Here is a 22,665-nt window from a genome sequence, read left to right as displayed (position 1 = left end):
ACTAAGGGCTTTGTCCATAGATCTTCCACCCTTTAGGATCCAGGTCTCCATTTAGTATTTGGAATAGAGGTGCCGAGATAATTATAATACCCGAAACATGGAAGACTCTACAAGAAATGTCACCAATAATAATTATGCCATTGCATGTGCCTCTGGGCCTTCTGTGGCCCTGTGTAGTCTGTCATTCAGAGCCACTATTAATGGAAAAATAACTCATGACATTTCTCAAGGATGGCAGGACAGGGTTTATCCAGTGAGACTGTAAGGATGAACTCTGAAAGCAAGGATGAGTGGTGATTTCTAGCCCAGAAGGGGCGGTGGGGAGTCTCCGGATGGAAAATTACTAAGAAGAAACATGGAGGGCAGGCAGATTCTCACTGGTGGCTGAGAGAGTGGGGACAGAGAACTCAACCCACTATCTGCAGTGGGGAAGTTTATGAAGATGACCCAGGAGGTCAGGAACTGGTCAGGAAGAGCCTGACTCAGCCTGGTTCAAGGCCTTTGTCCCTCCCCTGACTTCATTGTCTCCTCCACAGTACTTAAGTCAGAGTTTCTCCAGCTGAGGCTTTTGCACTTCCTGTGGTCTCTGCCTGGAGGCTTCCCCAGCAGGCTTCGGGGTGGCCAGGGCCTTTTGCTCCTACAGCCCCTTCTCCAGCAGGCCTTCCCTTATCTGTGGGTGTATCACTCCATCTCAGCATCCCTGATGACTCTCTCCTGACCAGTGCTTCCCCAGAGAGTTCATCACCACCAGACACACTGTGTGTTTCCGTTTCCTCCCGTCTATACCCATGATACAGCATCTTGTCTGTTTTGCTTTCTGCCTTCACACAGACACCCGGAAAAGCATGCAGCACATAGGAAGGGCTCCCCTAGTTGAATGAATTTAATGACTGGTTGAAGCCTCTTATAAACTCCTTCAGATCTTTTTTTTTTTTTCCTTTCTGGAGTCCCAATAACCAGTAGGATGACCTAACTCCCTTGGCACCTGGCTCAAACTCCTTTTCTTTTCTTTCTTTTTTTTTTTAAGATTTATTTATTTATTATATGTAAGTACACTGTAGCTGTCTTCAGACACTCCAGAAGAAGGCATCCGATCTCATTACAGATGGTTGTGAGCTACCATATGGTTGCTGGGATTTGAACTCAGGACCTCTGGAAGAGCAGTCAGTGCTCTTAACCACTGAGCCATCTCTCTAGCCCTCAGATCTTGATTACTCAATTACATATGTCAGTAGTAAAGCATAACTCCCAATGATGAATGACCAATGACCTATTTTACCATGGTGGTGCGTGTGTGTGTGTGTGTGCTACAATTTCAACACAGGCATTAACTCAGATGGACCATAAAATATTTTTCTCTCATAAAAGTTTTATGGAGGTTCATGATCATAGAGGGTAGCTAAAAGGCAAAAGGATTCAGAAATATCCAGACCAAAGAAATTCACTTGGCTGGAAAAGAATGCATGTGCTTTCAAGATCACCATCCTTGCTCTCAAAATAGATGAGTCCATATGTATGAGAAACATGAAGAATGGGCCAGACTCATAGTGGGAGCTCAATCAGTATTAGCCGCTATTACTGTCTCCCCTTCCAGACATCCCAGCAGTGTTCCTTCTTCCAAATTCCCCCCCATGTTGCTCCCCAACCCTGACCCTGCACACTCACGCTGCCCACCCCCCAACCTCCACACCTCCTTGTCCACGTCTCCTTGCCAATGTCTCCATCAGGGTTCAAGGCTCAGCTGAGATGGTGCATCTTCAGGGAAAACTTCTGACTCCTCCGGCAAGTTAATCACTCGCTCCTCTGACAATAACCCCCAGTATAAACACTGCATTGTAATTGCTCATTTGTTCTCCTGTCCTCCCCAGGAGACTGAAGGAGCTGTGCGGCAAAGACTTACCTTATTAAGGATATATTCCCAGCCAGGACTACCAGGATGACACTCAGGACTGGTGTGGATAATAGAGAGATTTTAGGCATCCCAGAAGCAAGGACAGCCCTGGCGGGTGTTTCTCAGACATCATCTCTTGCCAGGGGAAATCAACCCTCCACCCAGAGCTTCCTGACGAACAAGAGTGGAGCTCAAGTAGAGGTCGAGTCAGTGACTTGTGAAGGTTATTCGTTTGAAGGCAGAATTCATCTTGCATCCTGTTTTGGGTTGCTCAAAAGTAGGGTCGGATTTTCATACTGGCCATTTGGACTCAGCCTAGTAGATAAGCAAATGTGTGGCACAAAGGAAGGCCCTTACATTGAAGCTCTAGGTAAGTCAGGATTTCTCTTTGCCTATATTGTTTTGTTTAACGGCTGCTCACGTGGTGTCTACAAACAGACTGCCAAAAGCTCGCGCATCACCCAATACAGACTGCAAAGTGGAGGAAGGATGTAGCTGCATCAGGATGGATCCTGGCCTTTCACTATCATTCTAGCATCCCAATGTCTTGACAAGTCTTTAGCTCACAGTTGACACTCAATAAACATCTGTCTAATGAACCTGAGATTTATCACCGGGAGAGAGACAAAGTAAGGCCATTCATTACAGCACTACAGTTGGGAGGCACTCCCTTAGGGAACCACCAGTCTGTGAGTCCCCACGAGGCAAGCTCAAGTAGCAACAGATTTTACTGAGGGCCGGATATGTTACTAAGCATACAAACCCACCTGGGTGCAAGATAACTCACTTAGCTCCCTCTGTGAATGCACAGGCTCTTGCCTGGAGAAATGCTGAATATTTAAAGAACAACTGATTTTTTTTAAAACCACGCAAAAATCTTTAGAAGGCATGAACCATTAAAAGAGAAGTTTGCATGTGCACCCATGTGCATGAGGGTGCCCATGGAGCCCAGAAGAGGATCCAGGAGACGTGAAGTTAAAGACAGTTCCGAGGAGGCATCAGACATGGATGTTGGGAACTGAACTCTGGTCCTCTGTGAGAGCAGCAAACTTACTTAACTGATAAGCCATCTCTCCAGACCCCACGGTTATTTTTAAGAGTTAAAAAAAAAAAAAAAAGCACAAACATTGTAAAAAGTGTTCCTGAAGGCTCCTTCTGCATGGAAAATCTCCCCAGGTGGGCTCTAGCTATCATTGCAAAAGCTTGGCCATATGGCGAGGAAGCATTTGAATATTTTATCTAGTGCCAACAATAGCCCAGGATGTAATGTATTTTCCCCCTTATGACTGAGCTGAGAGAAGCAGATAAACCCCTTTAACAGCCAGGGACTGAAGTTCAGTGTAACTTGCCTAAGCTAACCCAGCCAATTTGCTCTGATTCTATGCTACCCTGATATCTCATTCATCAATGGGATTCAGAAAACACTAACACAAGCTTAAGAGAACCACATACTTGTGATAGAAACTGGGCCTGACCTTTTCCTTGGTTGAAATCATCTAGGTATATCTAGGATGCTCTAGAACAGCACCCTCCCCTTGGAGATAGTGTTAAGACTCCAAAGCCGAGTCTTCCAAACTCCTTAACCTACTCAGACTATTCTGACTTAACGTCTTCTGGCTGCAGACAGAGTAGTCTGACTCCCGTGCAAAGCAACCAGAGTGCATGGTGGCGGTATTTCTTGGAAAACTACCACCACTGGTACACTGCAGGCATGTAGGTGGGAATGGCACAGAGTGTGAGAACATACTGGCACTGTCTATTTAAAATAGCAAGAACGGTAGAAAGACGGGAAAGCAGTAATCCTAGCCTTGTTCAACTAAAAACACTAAAGCCCAGGTCCTTAGGGGGAATTCAGTTTGCTTCATCAGAGGGGGAAGTCACTTCTTTGGGCTCAGAGTTATTCCCAGTCCTCTTTCCATCTAATCGGGTATTTGACAGGAGCTGTGACCCAAAGACACCAAACACACACACACACACACACACACAGAGAGAGAGAGAGAGAGAGAGAGAGAGAGAGAGAGAGAGAGAGAGAGAGAGAGAGAGAGTAGGGAGATAGGGAGCAAACCATATCTGTAAAATATCTTCCTGTTGGCAAGCCCATGAGTGAAACGTTAACCTAGAGGCTAATCTGACTCTAGGCTTCCTGGCTCCCAGGCATCAACACGTACTAAGGGCAAATTGTCACACTCCACGTTTACTTCCTCCTGTGTAAGATGGGGACAAGATAAACTAACGATTTTTAATTGACTGAAGGGGATAACTAAGGTAGACCACAACAGTATTTGCCATATAACAAACACTGAGAGGCTGGAGAGATGGCTCAGTGGATGAGAGCCCTGGCCACTTTTTCAGAGGACCCAGGTTCTCCTCCCAGCACCCATATACTGGCTCACTGTCCAAACTTCTGCTCCAGGAGAATCTAACATTCTTCTGGCCTCCCTTGGCACCGTACAAATGTGGTATCCAGACATACATGCCGACTACACACTCATGCACATAAAATAAACATAGTTGCTTACTGCCTTTAAACTCAAGTCATAAATACAAGTAGTGCTTTAAGTTCCTTGCATCACTGTTCATAATGATAAAATATTGAAAAGGAAACCTAAAAATTCTGAAACGAGCAAAATGTTCACTTCTGGAAAAATGGTAGAGACACTGAAAATTCTGGCTCTGTTTCTCAGCATGCAGGAGATCTCTGTTTAAAATCCCAGCATGGCAGCAAAAAGAAAAGAATATTCTGCTGACTAAAATGATGTTAAGCGTGTGTGTGTGTGTGTGTGTGTGTGTGTGTGTGTGTGTGTTAAACATGTGTTACAATATACACATGGAGGTCAGAGGAGAATTTTGAGGAGCTGTGTTTCTACTTGCATTGTGTAGGTCTTAGCAATGGAACTCAGGCGGCCAGGCTTGGCAGCAAATGCCATGACCTGCTGTGCTATCTTACCGGCGGAGAGCTATATAATATTTTTAAACCTGTATGGAAAGAAAGTGTGGAAAATGCAGTGCCATGTAAATGTTTTTTTTAAAGGATTTGTTCTTATTGCAATGTTTAATTCTGTGTATGTGTATCTATGTCTCTGGCCCATGAATGAAGAAGGTACCTGCTGAAGCCGAAGGCATTGGGTTCCCCTGGAGCTGGAGTGACAGGGTTCTGCAAGAGCCACATGTGCTCTTAAACACCGAGCCAGCTCTCCAGCCCCTACAATTTTTATGTATGGGATAGACAGCTGCATAAAACAAAAGCCAGGACTGGAGAAGTGGCTCAGTGGTTAAGAGCACTGGCTCTTTTTCTAGAAATCCTGAGTTCAATTCCCAGCAACCACATGGTGGCTCACAACCATCTGTAATAGGATCTGATGCCCTCTTCTGGTGGGTCTGAAGACAGCTACAGTGTATTCATATACATAAAATAAATAAATATTAAAAAAAGAACCCAGAAATCATATCCTATAAATATGGGAAAAGAAGATGGACTAGTCGTATATGAGTATTCAAATGAGTAAACTCAGGCATTTAAATTTTTTGTATATTTTTTCTAGAACCATACACTTGCATGATGTGGGGATAAAAATATATTATATAATATCAATAAGTAATTTTAGAGTTACTGCTTTTCAGAATAATCTGCATTAAGACTCCAGGGACGCAGAACCAAGTGCTGATTCTGTTCATTTTATTATTAAGTCAGAAAAGAAGGAAGGGCCACAGGGAAATAAGGAAGGCAGGAATCATTTTCCAAGCTCATAAACTGTTGCTGGGTTTTATGAAAGCATTGATAAACAAGTGTTGCTTTTCTTTACTTAGGATAGTGTCTAACGTTCACATTCCAGTTCCCCAATTTCCTTGTGGCTTATACAAGCTTTCTGAAACTCAAAGTCGGGTTCCAACCATTCCAGAGAAGCCTACCTCTGAGATCTAAATAACACCGTATCTCCTGGGAACTCTCTTTCACCCAACAAACTCTCCCCTTGAGCCCGGCTTGACACTAGAAGCTAAGAACAGAGGTAGAGCGAGACTCACTTCTTTTTTGACAGACTTCCTTCTCAGGACGAGAAACCAGGAGATAGCAAACACCATCAATATGTGACAAGCTGTGGAGGGATGCCAAAGCTGTTGTCTTACACAGGAAGACATCTAACCATGCCAGGCACCTGTGTGCATCCCGAGGCAGGTGGGACTGAGCATGCTGTCCGATTAAGCAGGGTTTCGGTAAGTACAACTCACGCCTAGCTGCAGCAGACTCTAAAGCAACAAGTGGGCACAGGCATTGGGTTGTGAGGTTGCCAAAGTTACCAGCTGCAGGGTTGTCCTGGGCTTCATTAAAAGAGGCAAGGTCAGACAGCATCTTTGTGAGAAGAGTTCAGACGGAGGCACTGAACAGGCATCTCTGGGCCTAGCAATGGGAGTTCTAAGCACAGCAGTCATGTGCAGGTCTTATGTTAGGAAAAGGATGCTGGAGGCAGGGTGGGGGCTGAATTTGTTCAAAGATGCTTCAGCCTGGGTAGAGATACGAGGGTGGCAGCATTGCTCTGAGGGTTTGCTAGAGCCTTGTAGTTGGGGAGAGAGGTGAGGAACCCCATTGTGGAGGGATGAAGAAGGCACAGATTACAGCCTTGAAGACTGGTTGTAGGGAAGGGTGGTGAGAGAAACCGAGGGCGGGTGGACTGGTGGTTGTTCATTTGAAAGACCTAGTCTTTAAAGACAATGTTGATGGGAGACATTAAGGGGGCATCACCAGGTGGGTGGGCACTCTAGAAATACATGATAGAATCCTGGAACTAGAGAACAGAAAACTCCTGGAAATAAGACTTCAAAGTTCTATGGAAAGATTGTTTGATCCTTACGAAGGCTCTTTGCCATATGAACATTGTTTTCTTTCTCGTGTCCATGCTTGGTGAATGTCCAGTTCAAGTCCTTTGATTTTGCTGACTCTAGTCTAATGCAGTGGTTCACCACAAAAGTGAGGCTGTGGAGTCGGGCGGACCTAGATCCCTTCCTCCATTTAGAATGAAGCAGTCATCTCTCTTACTGCCCAAACTACAGAGAGAGGTCAAGGGAGTAGTTCAGAGGTAAAATGTGTGTCCAGCGTGTAGGTACAAAGTTTAACCCCCAGCATCAGAAAAAAAAAAGTCAAGAATGAGTTATATCTACTACTGAAGTCGTGGTTAGGGTTATAGTGTTAAGTATAATCTAGTCATTGGGCATATGGAAGCTTTTAATCTGAATCCCACAATGGAGTACTTGCTTGAGATAAGCAAAAGTTCTCCTATGTAAAGACATATCTAAACACACACACTCGTAAAGACATATCTAAACACACACACACACACACACATATATATATATACATATACACACACATATATATATATGTACACACACACACGTAAAGACATATCTAAACACACACACACGTAAAGACATATCTAAACACACACACACACACACATATATACATATACACACACACATATATATATGTACACACACACACACACACACGTAAAGACATATCTAAACACACACACACACACACACACACACACACACATCCATCCTTCAGGCCTTGAGAGGAAAAGAACATGGCACTAAAGATGTTATAATATGGCTGGGCCTGGTGGCGCACGCCTTTAATCCCAGCACTTGGAAGGCAGAGGCAGGCGGATCTCTGAGTTCAAGGCCAGCCTGGTCTACAGAGTGAGCTCCAGGACAGCCAGGGCTACACAGAGAAACCCTGTCTCAGAAAACCACACACACACACAAAAGATGTTATAATATACTGGAAAAGTCTGGGTGGTGGTGGTGCACACCTTTAATCCCAGCACTCAGGAGGCAGAGGGATCTCTGTCAATGTGTGTGTATACATATACATACATATATACACATATACATGTATACGCGTGTGTATACACACACATATACACATATCCTGAAGAGTGAACAGTGACAGGGGTCTTAAAGGAAAGGCGCAGCTTCCTTTTAAACCTGGAGAGGGGCTTCACTATGACTGAAAATGAGGAGAGATCTAGAGAGACCGAGAGAGGGAGCACTCAGGAGTGTACTGCCATGAGAGGGGGGTGGTAGAAGGCCAGAAGAGCCTCTTCAGAGAGCAATCTTCAGAGCTCTTCCTTGAACAAATCCCAGGGAAGTCTCTAGACCAATCTCCGAACAACGGAAAACTGGGCTTTTTATAACCTTTAAGGGGAAGTTTCACATCAAGTGATTTAGTTCAATAGCATACGTGGCCAAGAGCGTGGAGGAGCCAGGTGCTGGCTGGGACTATAAACCGGGGGCTACACTTAGACCTCAGCACAGACAGTCTTTTCTTTATCCGAGAGAGCTGCAGGCAGGCATGGAGTGATCTCTTCAAACTGTGGGGCTTGGCCTTTTAAAAGTGACTACTGTTGTTTAGTTATGTACACACACACACACACACACACACACACACACACACACACACACACACACAAAATCAGATTCATCTATCTATCTATCTATCTATCTATCTATCTATCTATCTATCTATCTATCTATCTATCTATCTATCTATCTATCTGATAGAATCTCTCCCTACTTAGCTGGGACTGTGTAGACCATGTTAGTCTCAAACTCACTGAAACCCTCCTGGACCAGTTTCCTAAATGAGCTGAGATTACATGTCACATCAACACTCCCTGTAACCAGAATGAAGCTTGAGTTAGCTCAAGTCAGGAGAGAGAGAGAGAGAGAGAGAGAGAGAGAGAGAGAGAGAGAGAGAGAGAGAGAGAGAGAGAGAGAGAGAGAGAGAGAGAGAGAAAGTTAAAAATGAAAGGGCCAGTTTGTTTCCCTCTGCATACTGATTTTTTGGAAGACTACTACACAAATTACAAATGTGTGATTCGCTCAAGCACTCAAACACCCAGCATTACTCTCAGCCATATGCTCCAGACAATGGAGTCAACCCAAGTAACAACTTTATTCTAACCTACAGCACAAGTTCTCAAATACAGTTTAGTGGTTTTGACAGTGCTGCATATGAGCAGACTTTAAATGAATCCACAAAAAGTTAATATATTTAAAGTCAAATATACACAGTAAAATAACAGGCGGCTAACTGTTCAGAATCATGCATATACAGCGGTGTGGCTGGTGTTATCCTTGGGTACTCCTGACTACTGAAGACATCCCCAGCAACCAGTTCTTCAGTTGTTCCTTTACAATTTACCAAAAATCAGAGCCTAGACACACATACAAAATAAACTTTCTTTTAAACGTACAGCTGTCCAGAATTTCAATGAATAAACCATATCTTTAGTCTGACAGCTTGTTCCTAGACAGACAGGTTATAATAGCATCTGATCTAAAGGCAAGGTGACTTCATTTCTCTTAAACACCAAGAAAGATTAACCAACAAAGCAACTAATACATCAATCTTAATATAAGACATTGAGAGGAAACTAAAAATAATATATAAATATCACTCCACAGAGTCAGCATAAAACCCATCAACAACTGACACAAGCTTCAACCTGCCAATCAATGTTTTATTTATGGCGTGAGAAAAACATAATATATTGAGAAATGCAGAGGAAAAGGCAGAAATGTGAGTTTATGTGTCTAGTCCCACAATTAAAATGAATATCAAACTCATACAATAAAGTTAAGTGGCTTAACCACAATGACTTGAACCGTTGGGCACCAAAGTGGCAAATACAATTCGCCATGATTCAGAAAGCTCATGGCAGATGGGCAACCCAATAATACTATCATAATCCGGACAGGATCCTCCCCGACTGTGGAGAGAGACCCTGGAGAAAAACTGGGGCAAAGGCATGTAGCGAAGTTATGTCTTCTGAAAAAGTGGATGGTATCAAAACACTACTGTCTTACTCCTGGTGGCCCACACCAGTCATGGATGTCAGCCCAAAGCAGCACTGAGTTCAGGGTTAGAGATTGGCAGAAAAGGTTGGAAAAAACTGCAGTGTTTCTAAAAAATTGGCAAGTTCTCCACACTTAATAAAACTGCCAGAAGAGGTATAATGTTTGTTCGTGGAATGTTGACCGTTTGCTGCAAAAACCTCGCATGGATGAGGAGCCAGTGGGGGTGTGCGTCAATGGAATCGTTTCTTTAAAAATTTACAAAAGAACTAAAGCCTCCTTTTTAAAAAATAACCATGTTATGTCAAGATGAAACATGGTAAAAAGTAGTGTTCAGTTTCCATGATTCTTTTACACAGTGAACGGGAAACGTGATAGAAACAACTTTGGGTTTTCTTAAAAAGGAAGTTGTATTACTATTGCACTGACTTTGACAACCTGACCTACTTAATTTAGAAAAAAATCATCGTAGTTAAAATCTGTAAAAGAAAAATACAAAAATTTCTGGTTTGTAAACATCAGTTGGCCAAGTCTCTCCCGAGTCCTTCATGATAGTGGAATGGAATGAAGAATTGATTCACTACCTCATCTGTTGCCTGTGAAGAGGAAAACTCCGAGACACAGCTTTTATACTTTCACAGTAATTATATTAAAAAAAAATTAAAACGAAGTCAGTGCAAGTTTGCTCACTCTTCTTCTGTGTGCGACATTCAGTTCTCCCCCCGCCCCTCCCCCCACCCAAGTGCCTCCATCGTGATAATACTGATTTGAAAACCTAGCACAGACTGGTCATAAATGCCGAATAAAGTCTGTGGGACTTCGGTACAGGTATTTCCAAATGGCATAGTAGTGTACGGCAGCTGCCGTGGCCACAAACAGGTGCCAGATGGCATGGGCGAACGGAATGATGCCATCGCTCTTGAAGAACACAACTCCCAAGCAGTAAATCAATCCCCCACAGGCGAGCTCCTGAAGTCCGTCAGTGTTATTCTGTCAACAGAGATGGGAGGGTGGGGGAAGAAGATCTGATGTTACTCTGATGTGAGTTACTGCCCTTGCCCCTCCCTCCCCCCCAAGAAATCTCCTGGTTTTCTGAACAGTTAAAATCGCAGTGAACAACATCCTTATCTGTAAACAGAAAGCAACTGTAAATGCCTCACCAGCTTGACCCTCTCGATCTACAGACATGGATCCGATCATTGCACACATTATAGGCTCCACAAGACAGTGCTAATTCTGCTCATTTAACTGTGCCTAAGCAGATTGTAATCATGGTTAGCCGTGACGTGCCTGCCAAGGCTGAGTGACCTTCATGTACCAGATTACCCCTTGGAAGCCTCCTTCTCCATCTGACAGGCCCAAGAAACTGGTTTATAATTTATATCTTAGCCAGGCTTGCTGCACGCCTTCACCTCCCTCTCACCACATGTACCGATTGGGTTTTTCTCCCTCTGATCTTTGCAGCATGTACGAATTAAGGGAGTCTTTACTACTGACAAGGGACACATCACACTGTCTTAGGGATATCCTAATTTGCCCCATGCTTCTGGGTGTTAAATCTAAGTCCTATATGTTTTAAGTCAAAAGCAAGATTTTTTTTTTTGTTAAGGCTGTCTCGAGAGATCCAAAGACCCAGACCCATGTACAGAGTAAACTATAAAGAGACTGGTGCTGCAGGGGAAGGGGCGGTGCCCGAGGGAGAAGCAGAGGCCAAACCAAGAGGGTAGCCAGCCCTTAGAAGGGAACAAGAATGCAGACAGCTGGGTGCGAATGCCAGCAGCCTTGGAGCTAGTCCATGTGGCCCAATGGTCCCAGTGGCCAAGTCAGGCAAAAGCAAGAGGAAATTCCTGCTCAGCCATCTGTAGGAAGGAGCCCACGGGCCTCGCCAGAAGCAGTAAGAAGATGGAGCTGAAGGCCGCTGGGAGGACACAGGGTCCAGTGTGATGATCAACCCTATTTCCAACATTCCCATTAACTTCAGGGTTTTATAGGGTTAAAAGATTAGGAAGGAGGCAACTCAAAATAACCTATACCAAATTTTCTTTTCTTGGTAAGAAGAGACTTGATCAACTAGACATTGATTACAATGTTAAAAAAAAAATCTAAGACCAGAAACTTCAAGCCAATTAGTCATACAGTTGTACTGCTGCATACAGGTTACAGGGCTACCAACACCGATCATTCAACATTTCTTGGATGTGCATTAGGGATGCTTGTCCCCTCCTTACTCTCTTGCTCTTTTCCTTTCTTCCTCTCTTTCCTCTCTGTCCCTTCTCTCCCCACTCCCCTCCCCCCTCTCTTCACATTCTCCCTCCCTTCTCCTTCTCCTCCTCCTTCCTCCCTCTCTCCCCATCTTTCTCCCTCCCTTCCTCCCCCCTCCTGCTTTTCTGTCTCTACTACCCCCTCAAGTCTCCTCCCCATGCCCTAAATAACCTCTATTTCATACTGTATCTCTGTGAGGATGGTGCCTCAGGGGAAGGGATACCTCAGCATGGGCCCGCAGAGGCACCCTGATCCCCCAGATCATATGGAGCCTCTACCAAACATATCCCTGGCCTGCCTCTCTCTCTCTCTCTCTCTCTCTCTCTCTCTCTCTCTCTCTCCCCCTTCCTTCCTTTCTTTTCTTCCTTCCTTTCTTTTTTTTTTTATAAAACACAACAGATGTAATAGGTATAGTCAAGCTTGGTCTGTTCCACCTTTCATTCTCATCTGTATACCTCACAAAATTAATCACACAAACCCCTACTCTAAAAATGTCCATTTCCCCAGTGTCAAGGGAAAGTTCAGACACCAGAACACTTTGGTTCAGGTCCCCATTCTGACACTAGGGAACTCCGTGGCCTTGAGAAAAGTACCTGACCTCTCCGTTTCTCATTAGTCAGTGCTATTGATAATGAATGAGACCCCAGTTAGGGTCGTGAAGATGAATGTGCACAAATGCACATGAGCACTTCACGGGGTCTACCAGGTGGTACCTGCAGCATCTTCCCTGTCTCTGCAAGTCTGACGTGGAAAAGTGTTCTAAGGAACTGCCTCTTCACAGATTGTGTGTAAAAGCTGATTGGTATACTTGCTTGGGTTCCTAGCTTGTTTGGACAAAGAGGATTAGTGTCTATCAAAACCAAGCCAGAAACGAGATGACTCTGAGGACAGATGGAGGCAGTGCCCAACCACATGACACTGTCTGGCTGCATTTCTTAGCCTCCTGCACTTGCACTTGGGGCTCCTGCACCCCCTAAGAATCCATGGCAACCTTTGCCCTTTGAGTCAGGCATACCTGGCTGTTGCCAGGTAACTGTGGGGTGGAGCCTAGAAGAAATGCAAACAACATCCACCCAAATGTTTCTGTCAGTCCTTGGGCATCCCAGTCCCAATCAATTCTTGACCCTTCCAGCCACCAAGGTGACCACTGTTCTTAATGCTACCACCACATACAGGACCACCCACTCTAGGACTTCAGATATGAGGAGTTATACTGCTGATGTGCTGCGAGTCACATAAATCCAAGCACATATTTTTAATTTTCTTTTCCTTTTGTTTGTTTGCTTGTTTGTAGGTTTTGTTTTTGTTGTTGTTGTTTAATAGTTCCTCCACTTAACATAGTTTATTAATTCTTGCTATTTTGAGAACTGCAATGTATATGACCAATTTTAACTTTATGAGTCTTTTTGTGATATATGTCTCCATTTCTGTTGAAGGAAACCAGTAAGTCCCAGAATAAATGCACTTAATTTTACTAGAAACTAAAAATGTAAAAACTAAACTTTTGGAGGCAGGCCCTATCACTTTATACACTACACGGTGGTGGGACCCACCCTAGTGCAGGGCTCCAATCACAACTACTCTTTCAGTATGCTGTGGTGTGGCAGCCCACTGGGGTTCTAATTTCCATTTTCTTGACCACTAATTATATCTACATGTTTTCAAAGGGATGGGCTTTTTTTTTTTTCACTCAAGTTTTTTTTATCAAAACTTTGTATCCATCTTTCCAGGGCTTTAGGACTGATTTGGAGGACCAGAGACTGAGCATATACTTAAGAGCTGGCTCTTTCAGGATGCATGTCCTTTACCACAGACACAGCAAGTATTTCCTGCAGAACCATGACCGCTGGTCCATTTTCTTCACAGAAGCAAAAGCTTTCATTTGGGAACTTTCCCCCAACTTACTTTTTCTTCTTTCACAGTCTTTCTTTCTGTGGCTCCAAAACCCTGTCCCTATCCAAAAAATTGTGATGACAAGATGTCCCAGGTTTCCCCATGTTTGTGTTTCCAAGAAATCTTAAGAATCTTGCTTCATAGCTAAGCCTATACTTCAAATGGAGTGTCTGCATGACGTGAAATTGATATTCAAGTGTTCTAAACCGTTCTCTTAAAAACATTTCCCTTCTTCCATTGAGTTGTGTTTATATATAAATGCCACTGCTTCCTAAATAAACTATTTATTAACATTACTTATTTATTAACATGAGTAATGTTAATAAATAGTCTATAGACTCATTTCTTCCTGGACATACCCATGGTCCAGTCCCAACAGACGTGGCACAGCCCTCTGTGGGCTCCAATCTTCTTCAGTCATCCTAGATCCTCACAGAATTAGTGGTCTGGAACACTGGTCAGAATCTGGCTGTATTCTCCATCCTTCTCCCAGTTGAAGAGTCCCTCTGGGATGTTATACTGGCCTGGATTCTGCATAACGGTACCACATGCTCCACCCCATCCTCCCTAGTTCTCCAGTCCTCCTGGTGTCTGATTCTTTATCTCCACACAAACATATCCTTTCCCCACACCCTTAAGTGCAGCGATGGCTATTTTTGGAATTCTACTGACATTAGCATTGAATACTCACAGTGTGCCTTAACTTCTCAGGGATCATCAGAGACAGGCCAGTGGCACACACAGGTGTGACGTCTCCTGAGGAAGGATGTTCCTACTTCTTTTAATATTGTAGCCAACTGTGAGGCTAAACTCATTCTTCTGTAGATCCTGGCTTCTATGCTGTGCTGAAGGTTCATCTACAGATTAAAAAGTCCCTGTTCTTTTCCACTGGCTTGCTTTTGTTTCTCTTATCTCTTACAGCATCCCTAGCTCATCAGCTACAATGTTGACTAGAAGGAGTGAGGACATAACATTCTTGCGTTGTTACCAATCACAGCCTTTCACCAAAAAATATGGTATTTGCTGGTAGTGTTTCCTTAATTGTCTTTTATCAGATCTGTGAGGATTCTAAGTTTGTTAAGACGTTTAAAATGACGGTTGAATACTGGACCTTGTCAAAAGTGTTTCCTTCATCAGTTGAGAAGAGCCACTCTTTTTCATTGGTCCTCACAATGTGGCAAATTTCAACGACTGGTTTCTAAGTGATGTAGCAATGGCTCCAGCAACTGGCTTCAGGAAAAGCTAACCTGATGATGATTCTTTTGCATCCTCATGAAACTAGATTTGCTGATACTCTGTTGGAGCCTTCTGGAGCCGTTTCTGCTTCACGGGTACTGGGCTGTAGTGATCCTGCAATGTGCATCTGGTTCTCAAGGTAATTTTGGCTCTGGAAGATGAACCAGAAAGTGTTTCTTCCAATCCAGCTGTGTTTGTTTCATTGATTAATTAATTTATTGTTCTCAGGTAACCTTGGCTTGCCTTGAACTCTTGATCTTCATTCCTCTACCTCCCAGGTACTGGAAATGCAAACATGGCCCATCTCACCAAGCTCCACTCTACTTGTGAAAGTCTGTATACAATTATTATTATTATTCTGACCCTGAGTATAAAATTTGCTATAATGTATGACTGGAACCTTTTCAAAGTTTTTGGTTTCATGGATTTTTTTCTAGTTGTTGAGTTTGTGTTCTCTCTCTCCTTTTCTTTTTCTCTCTCTCTGTGTCTGCCTGTCTATTTTTTCAATACTACCGGTTGAACCCACCGCCTCCTAGATGCCCAGAAAAGCCTACATCACTAAGCCATACCCACAGCCCTCTACTTTTTCCATCTGAAGATAGATGCTTACATCACTAATTTTAAAACTTTCTTCTTTTTAATCGTGTTACTCAGAGTTCTTCAAAGAATTAGAAACGTGGGGACTGAGGAAGCCTAGAGTGAAATGTGTATTCCCACAGACACAGGCATGTAGAGGCCTCCCATTCAAGAGATGGCAAAGCATCCCTCTGCTCCAAATGCCAGCACCTGACCTACAGAAGTGCGAAAGCTAGCACCTGCAGCATCCTCCTTACAGACAGCTGTACTGAGACTGCTCCCCTGCGAGACCTTCCAACGCTAGCTAACATCTACTCGTGCTCGTACATGATAAACTCCCTCAGGTTTTAGGTTGCATCATTGGTGTCCCTCTGTCAGAATGAGCACACCTTACCTGGATCCCAGATTTTCTGTACATGCGTTTGTTCTTTGTTCATTCTCTTACCACCCTAGTCAGGGTTCCAGACTACCCTGTGCAAGACTAGGTGCAGAGTCAGTAAGATGGATGTGTATGTCTGCATGCAGAACAGGGTGTCTGTCTCTCTCTCTCTATCTCTGTCTCTGTCTGTCTCTGTCTCTGTCTCTCTCTCTCTCTCTCACTGTGTGTGTGTGTGTGTGTGTGTGTGTGTGTGTGTGTGTGTACTTATAGGTTTTAAGGCACTGACTTGTGTAATTACAGAACAGCAAGCCTGAATTCTGCAGGGGCCTGGCAGCCAGTGATCCAGGTTAACGCGCGGCTACTGTGGCTGACATCCAAAGGTATGGGGAGGATCCTTGCTAGGAAGACCTCAGTCCTTTTATCTTAAGGCCCTCAGGTTGAGACCCCCACACACCACAGGGAATATACTCTCTGTCTACTGAATTGAATGCTAATGTTACTGAAGAAGTACCCTCACAACAACCAGGCTGTTAATGGGCAAACATCTGGGTACCTCGGCCGAGTCAGGATGATTCATCAAAGCAACCTGCACACTCACAGAGTCATCTAAAGCACCGTGCCTCTTTCCCAACACGGCTTGGGCTGCAGCCCACAACTTGTCAGGTTGCATATTCCTTACTAGTCACTTCAAAGATGCAAGTGTTTATATAGGCGTATGCCATCGAATCTTTAAACGTTTGGAGCACCTCTATCATTTTGTGGAACAGTTCTAATTCTTTAGTACCAAAGGCTGCTTTATTGTCTACGTACATTGCCTATTTTCATCAGAAGATTTTGTATACTGACCTATTCTCAGGTGGGGCCTTGTGGGAGGAAGCAGGTTGGCAGGGGCATGCCTCTCAAGGGCTTAGCTTGTCCCTGGCTCCTTCTTAGCTACCTCTCTGTCTGCTGTGAGGTACTCCACCCTCTTCTGCTCTCTCCACAGCACGCCTTCCCATGAGAGAGCCCACAGCCAACAGTCAAGTAACTACAGGCTAAAGCCTCCAACACTACGAGCCAGAACAAATCCCTCCTCCCTTTCTTTTTGTGCTTTGTCGTTATTTTTGTTTTGTTTTGTTTGCTTTTTGAACTTTTTTTTTGTCACAGTGATAAAAAAGCAACTAAGACAGAGGGGCGGAGTTCCTCTGCCCCTAAAGTAAGCTTGGTCACCCAAAAGCCAGAGATGTGTGATATCCGATGTGGTTCTAACCACTTGGAATGGTGGGCGCTCCACTATTCCCCTGAATTCAGTGCTTCTGGCAGCATTGTTTAGCTCCTCGCCATCAAATGGTTATTCCCAGTGAGGGCTTCCAGAATTCTGCCCTGCACACATCCAGCTTGATGCCTGGCCGCGCATACTCCTTTGTAGATTCCTGCAGGTCCGTCTCGGCAGCTCTCTCCTCCCTAGGTCCCTGCCCCATCAACTGTCTCACGTCTGATTTCTAGGAAGACAGCTGTTCTCTGTGCTCTCTTTTAATTGCTATTTGGAAAGTCTACAGGAAAACAATGCGGGCGGGGGGTGGGGGGGAGGGGTAGAACCCAGAGCTCAGCTTTTGGTTTCTCTGCCTTCAAGCATCCCGCTCCGCACTCTCTGTGCTTAATGCTTGGAGAGCCCGCAGCTTTAATTCATTATTGAGCGCTCTAGCTCTTCGTGGCAGAAGAGTGAAGCCTGAGACCCAGGACTCAGCTCCACAGCTCAGCGCTCACTCTTACATAACCCTTTTGATCTGGACTCTGTCTAGATCTCCAGATTATTATCAGCTCTCCAAAGGCGGGGGTGCCCTCCCAGGCGTGCTGTACCCTCTGTTGGTAACACCTGCCTCACACTGACTGTTCCTGCTTTCTACTTGTCTTTCTGAATCAGCATACCTATCACTTATTTTAGTACTTCAACCTCATGTTTCCATAGCAACCTGAGTTGTCCCTTCCCCATCCCCTGCCATCGGGGATATTATAAAACTTTATTACAGTCTCCTATTGAACGGAAACTGTCTATCTGTTGGACCCTAAGTTCTGTGACAGCAGTGTGTGAATTACCCTGCTTCATTTTCATAAACATTAGTCACTGGCTATTATAGCACCTAGGAAAAGGCCGATTACAGATTCGGGCCAGTAAAAATACTGGATAAACCTGCTTTTATGACAGCCAGAGGGAATTGACTTGAAACTGCTCTAATAATTAGTAACCAATCCACATAGACTTTGCTATTATGGCTCTGGCTGTCCTGAACTGCCCTATGGATGCAATAGCCGTGGCCCAGTTTTCTCACTTCAGTCACATGCCTGCCTACCTCTTCTCATCCTTTTCTGCTGCCTTTGCCAAGTGAGCCATGTACATCTATGTGTACGCACACACAGACATAGATAATATGTATTTATCCGTGCAGTCGTGCTAGGTAAATTACTAAAACTACCATCAAACTCATATATCGAGGAAATATAATTTTTGACACTTTCACAAGCAATGTTTTCTGAAACCTCAGAACCAGATTTTAGCTCCAAGGGGCACTCTTCTGAGGAGGGCGGGCCCTGGGGAGTGAGAGGGGAGGTAGGCACTGGAGACAGGGAGGTGGGTCCTGGGAGCTGGAGGTGGGCCCTGGGGAGTGGGAGGGGAGTTGGGCCTTGGTGAGAGGGAAGAAAGCCCTGGGGTGGGAGGGGGGTCCTGGGGATTGGGGTGGGGAGAGGTGAGCACTAGGGGATGGAATTACATTCTCACATTGTGTGTAGAAACTCAGTAATGAAATCTCACGTCCAACCCTGACTCTGGACAACTGAGAATAAAGAAATGAGTTAAAACTAAATAAGCTGCAGTTCTTTAATTAGTACAGTGGCTAACGGCCAGTGCCGAACACAAGACATCGGAGGAAGTAAGCCAGTGGCCAGCAGAGCTGGATGAGACTGCAATGTATAGTTGTGGACTCAAAGTGACAGGTGTCTATGGTTTTCTACATGGTAATTCCACTGGAAAGAGAACTTGAAACACACCGTACACAAGAATTCACTAAAGATAATGTAACACTCTTATACTGAAGTTCCCAAGCTATTCTCAAGCAAAGTTAAAAGGAAAATAACAGTTGTTTTGTTTTAAAGCCACTCTCCTTTCTTAGAACGAGAGCTACTACTACTTCAAAGCAAATTTTAAAAAAATGAAGTAAAAGGACTTGAAAACTACTGAGCACGAAGCTGGGGCAAATGCTAGGCTTTTCCTTCTGACCTCAAACTTACAGCTTTCCCTCTTCAGCTGGGTAGGGACCATACGGTGGGCCACCACAACCTTCAAAGATCCCTCGAATTCTTAAGATTTTATGTCAGTCATTCATGCTCTCTTTACCATAACAGAACTCCAAATAGCCTCTTCCAGAGAGTCAGGCTTAAATAGCCCCATTACTCAACCTCAAACAGCTACTTCTAATCTTTTAGACAAGTCTCTGAAAGAAGGGTGATGAGATGGGGGTTGAGGGGGGAAGCCATCATCCAAAACAAAAAAGTACAGAACAAACCCACCCAATATATACACAGCGTTGCCAAGCCTTGGGGATAGCTAGTGTAACTCATATGGTTCTCTCTCAAGTCTATAGTTAATGGATATATCAAAGCTCCAAAAGGGAAAACTGCACATTTCTCATTACATCAGAGTATCAGGGATTTAGGGAGGAAGGAACCAAAATTCTAAAGCCACGTCTCACCATTGATGTCACCACCAAGGCTGGAGAAAATCCCATCGTGAGATAGAAGAAAAGTTCAACCACTTTATACCTGTAGGGACACACAAATGGTTAGACACACCCCTTGGGACTGCTTTATACCAGCTTCCCTGTTCTTTATCTTGAAAGCGAAATATAAGCTTTTAAACAACTCAAAGGGGATGCATTTCCCACGAGGAGACCACCTAGCCTCTCCCTAACACACTGAGTAACAATGTGGTAAAGTTTCTCTTAGGATGAAAAGGGCAGAAATTGACCCAGGCTGCCTAGAACATGCTTGCTGTCAAAGCTAGCTGTAATCTAGCCCAGTACAATACGTTTCCCTTGCCCATCCTCTTGGTTTGGCCCATCATCAGTTCCATCCAGAGTTAAAAGGACCTTGAAAGGGTGAGGGGAGGTGAAAACACAGCTTTCTCCAGGAGTGGGCAGCAGCCAGAGCCCAGGATGCGTTTTCTGTTTGTCTCTTCATTTTGCACGCATATTTCCTGTCCCATGCCACTAGGCTGCAGGCTATCTGAGAACTTTAGCCCTAGTGGAGGGAGAATGGTCTTGGGGTTACCAGAAAGGCCTGTCTTTCCTTGCTATGCTATCTGGAGGCTACAATCCAGAAGCCTGCCCCCAAGGAGCGCGTGTGCCTTCAGACAGATTTGCTGGATATTACATAATCTACTTAGCATTTGTTACATTCAGGGGGTAACTGGAGTCAGGTGTCTAGGATCAGCTTCAGGATCAATATGGCTATTGGTGTTCTCTTTGTTCAGATCTCGTTTAGGCAGCTATGTTGGTGAACTTCATGGGTGCAGCTTCTAACTTTCTTAGAAGACAATCTCATAGCAAAGTTCATTTTCTTCCGGCTCTCATGTGGGTAATTTTCATGCCTACAGCTGACGGTGATGACCCTGAAGGTCTCCTTTGGAGCCAGACGGTGCACTTCAATCTGCCTTTGTTTATACTCACACTGTGAGTAAGGGGAAAAGCTGTGTCCAACACTAGCTTCTTTCCTCAAACACTCTCCAGATTTCTATGTAGGTGAGTACTGTGCTGTGACACTTATCATCGGTTACCTGTCATCCCCATGGAAACTGGAAGGGAACTAGTCTCCACTTAAGACATCTGTGAAACAGACAGGGGCTAGCTTGCCTCTGGATGATGATGATAATAATAATAATAACAACAGTCCCTAGGGCTCTAAAATGTCCTTCAACCTCATTGTGACACATTTTTGCCTTCCCACCCCAGCCTGTGCAGCAATAGTGAATTCCAGATGGCATTAAAGACTTATTAAAAAGCAATACATTTTCTTTTTATGTATTTCTACTATTGTGAGACACCAGCACAGAGGAAACTGCAATGTACCACAGGGATAATTTAGGCAGTTAATTGTTAAATTATCGAACGGAAGTGATCTTTCTCTTACTTTTCATGGTAGAGAAATACATAAATGGTTCCTCCAGCTGCCATGAGCCAGATAAACCAACGCATATGAGATGCCAGGGGTCCAAGTTCACGGAGATTTAACCTATAGATGCAAATGACAAAGGCGTAAATGACAGGAATCGGGAGCCCATGTTCTCCTAGTGACAACAAACAGCAAACAACAGGGTGACAGAAAGATACGGCCTTCAACATAGCAAGGAGGCTTTTGGCAAGTTTGGGTGAAACGAATCATTCAAGGTAAAAACTGCTGGTCGAATTTTAGTATTCAGAGTTACACACGATTTAAAAATAGCACCAGCTAAAACCAGACATGTCAGTATGCTGTCAAACCTGACTTTCCCTAGCGGGGACACACTGAAGTAAAGGCTACTGGCGGTTTTATTTCTGACTACATATTTGGGATGCTGACAAAGCTTATTGAGAACCCAGAATAAAATCCTGAACCCGGATCACATACCCACAGCAGACACCTAATATACATGTCTCCTTTAGCAACCTCTCTGCCAAGACAGAACATGAGAACTCCTTCAGCATGTGCTATGGGACCTGTTCTGTCACAGTTCAACATACCACAATGTCATGTGCCCGGGTATATTAAAAACAAATTCGAAAAACAAATGTTCAGTTTGGCTAGAACTATAAAACTAATATTCCCGAAAAGGAAAATTAACTATGGACATATCTAAAACTATACAGGAACAGACTGCCTACTCTCTGTGTGATTCTTGAGTTCATGCTTAATTGTTTTTTTCCCATATTTATCCACTTTAAATTGCTTCACAAAAGCTTTTAGGCATGCTTGCTCGTATATGAATCAGACCTATAATTTAGTGAGAGGTACTGGAGAGGCCTTGGACAGTTTTTTATTCAAACAGATAATTACATTTCTTTTGAGTGACTGAGTCGGCATGAGGCAGATTCTAGAGGCCTGCTGTTTCTATTGACTAGAGCAGTAGATGGGTCAATGGGAAGTTCTGAGGTTTTAAAACTGGGCCAGGTCTAGGGGAGAAACTATAGTTTCTTTAGTTTTGGCTTTGAAGGCGTGTGATCTACCTCAGAAGGGCAGTAAGATCAAGGAAACTGCACAGGAGACTTGATATATTTAACTCGTTTGGCTAGTTAGCAGTAATGAGAAATGTGTGGACAGTAGCTACTGGGCTACGGAGTGGGCAGAAACAAAGGGTATACATTTCTAAAGGATGCTTGCCTTTCCTCATATGCATTTACAGCATCTCCATTCACCAAATTCAATCGTCACATATTCTGAAAAGCAGCAGAGATATATGGAAAGAAGATGGAGGGGGAAGGGAAGCCTGCTAGCTATACCCAAGTTCACAGCACCCCCCCCCAAATAATCTCAAGCAGACAGTCCTTCCAAATCATGAGTA

At 44.1% G+C, this 22,665-nt stretch overlaps 1 protein-coding gene across 2 annotated transcripts in view; it reads right to left on the bottom strand.

Moving 5' to 3' along the window:
- Positions 1–8,830: 8,830 nt before the first annotated feature.
- Mmd (monocyte to macrophage differentiation-associated) overlaps positions 8,831–22,665 on the bottom strand; it is a 29,298-nt gene continuing 15,463 nt past the window's right edge. The window contains exons 5-7 of one of the 2 annotated variants that reach the window (NM_026178.2): positions 21,258–21,359; positions 19,823–19,892; positions 8,831–10,741 (exon numbers count right to left, since the gene is read on the bottom strand). In NM_026178.2, coding sequence (NP_080454.1) covers positions 10,541–10,741; positions 19,823–19,892; positions 21,258–21,359 — 373 coding nt within the window. In that variant the 3' untranslated portion in view covers positions 8,831–10,540. Of the gene's footprint in view, positions 10,742–13,339; positions 15,294–19,822; positions 19,893–21,257; positions 21,360–22,665 lie in introns of those variants that run through there. The other variant, XM_017314717.2, reaches the window with a different exon arrangement.

The sequence above is a fragment of the Mus musculus genome, chromosome 11 (genome assembly GCF_000001635.26).
Source record: "Mus musculus strain C57BL/6J chromosome 11, GRCm38.p6 C57BL/6J".
Classification (NCBI taxonomy): Eukaryota; Metazoa; Chordata; class Mammalia; order Rodentia; family Muridae; genus Mus; species Mus musculus.
The sequence above is the reverse complement of the archived record's forward strand: the minus strand, read 5'-3'. Positions and strand labels throughout refer to the sequence as shown.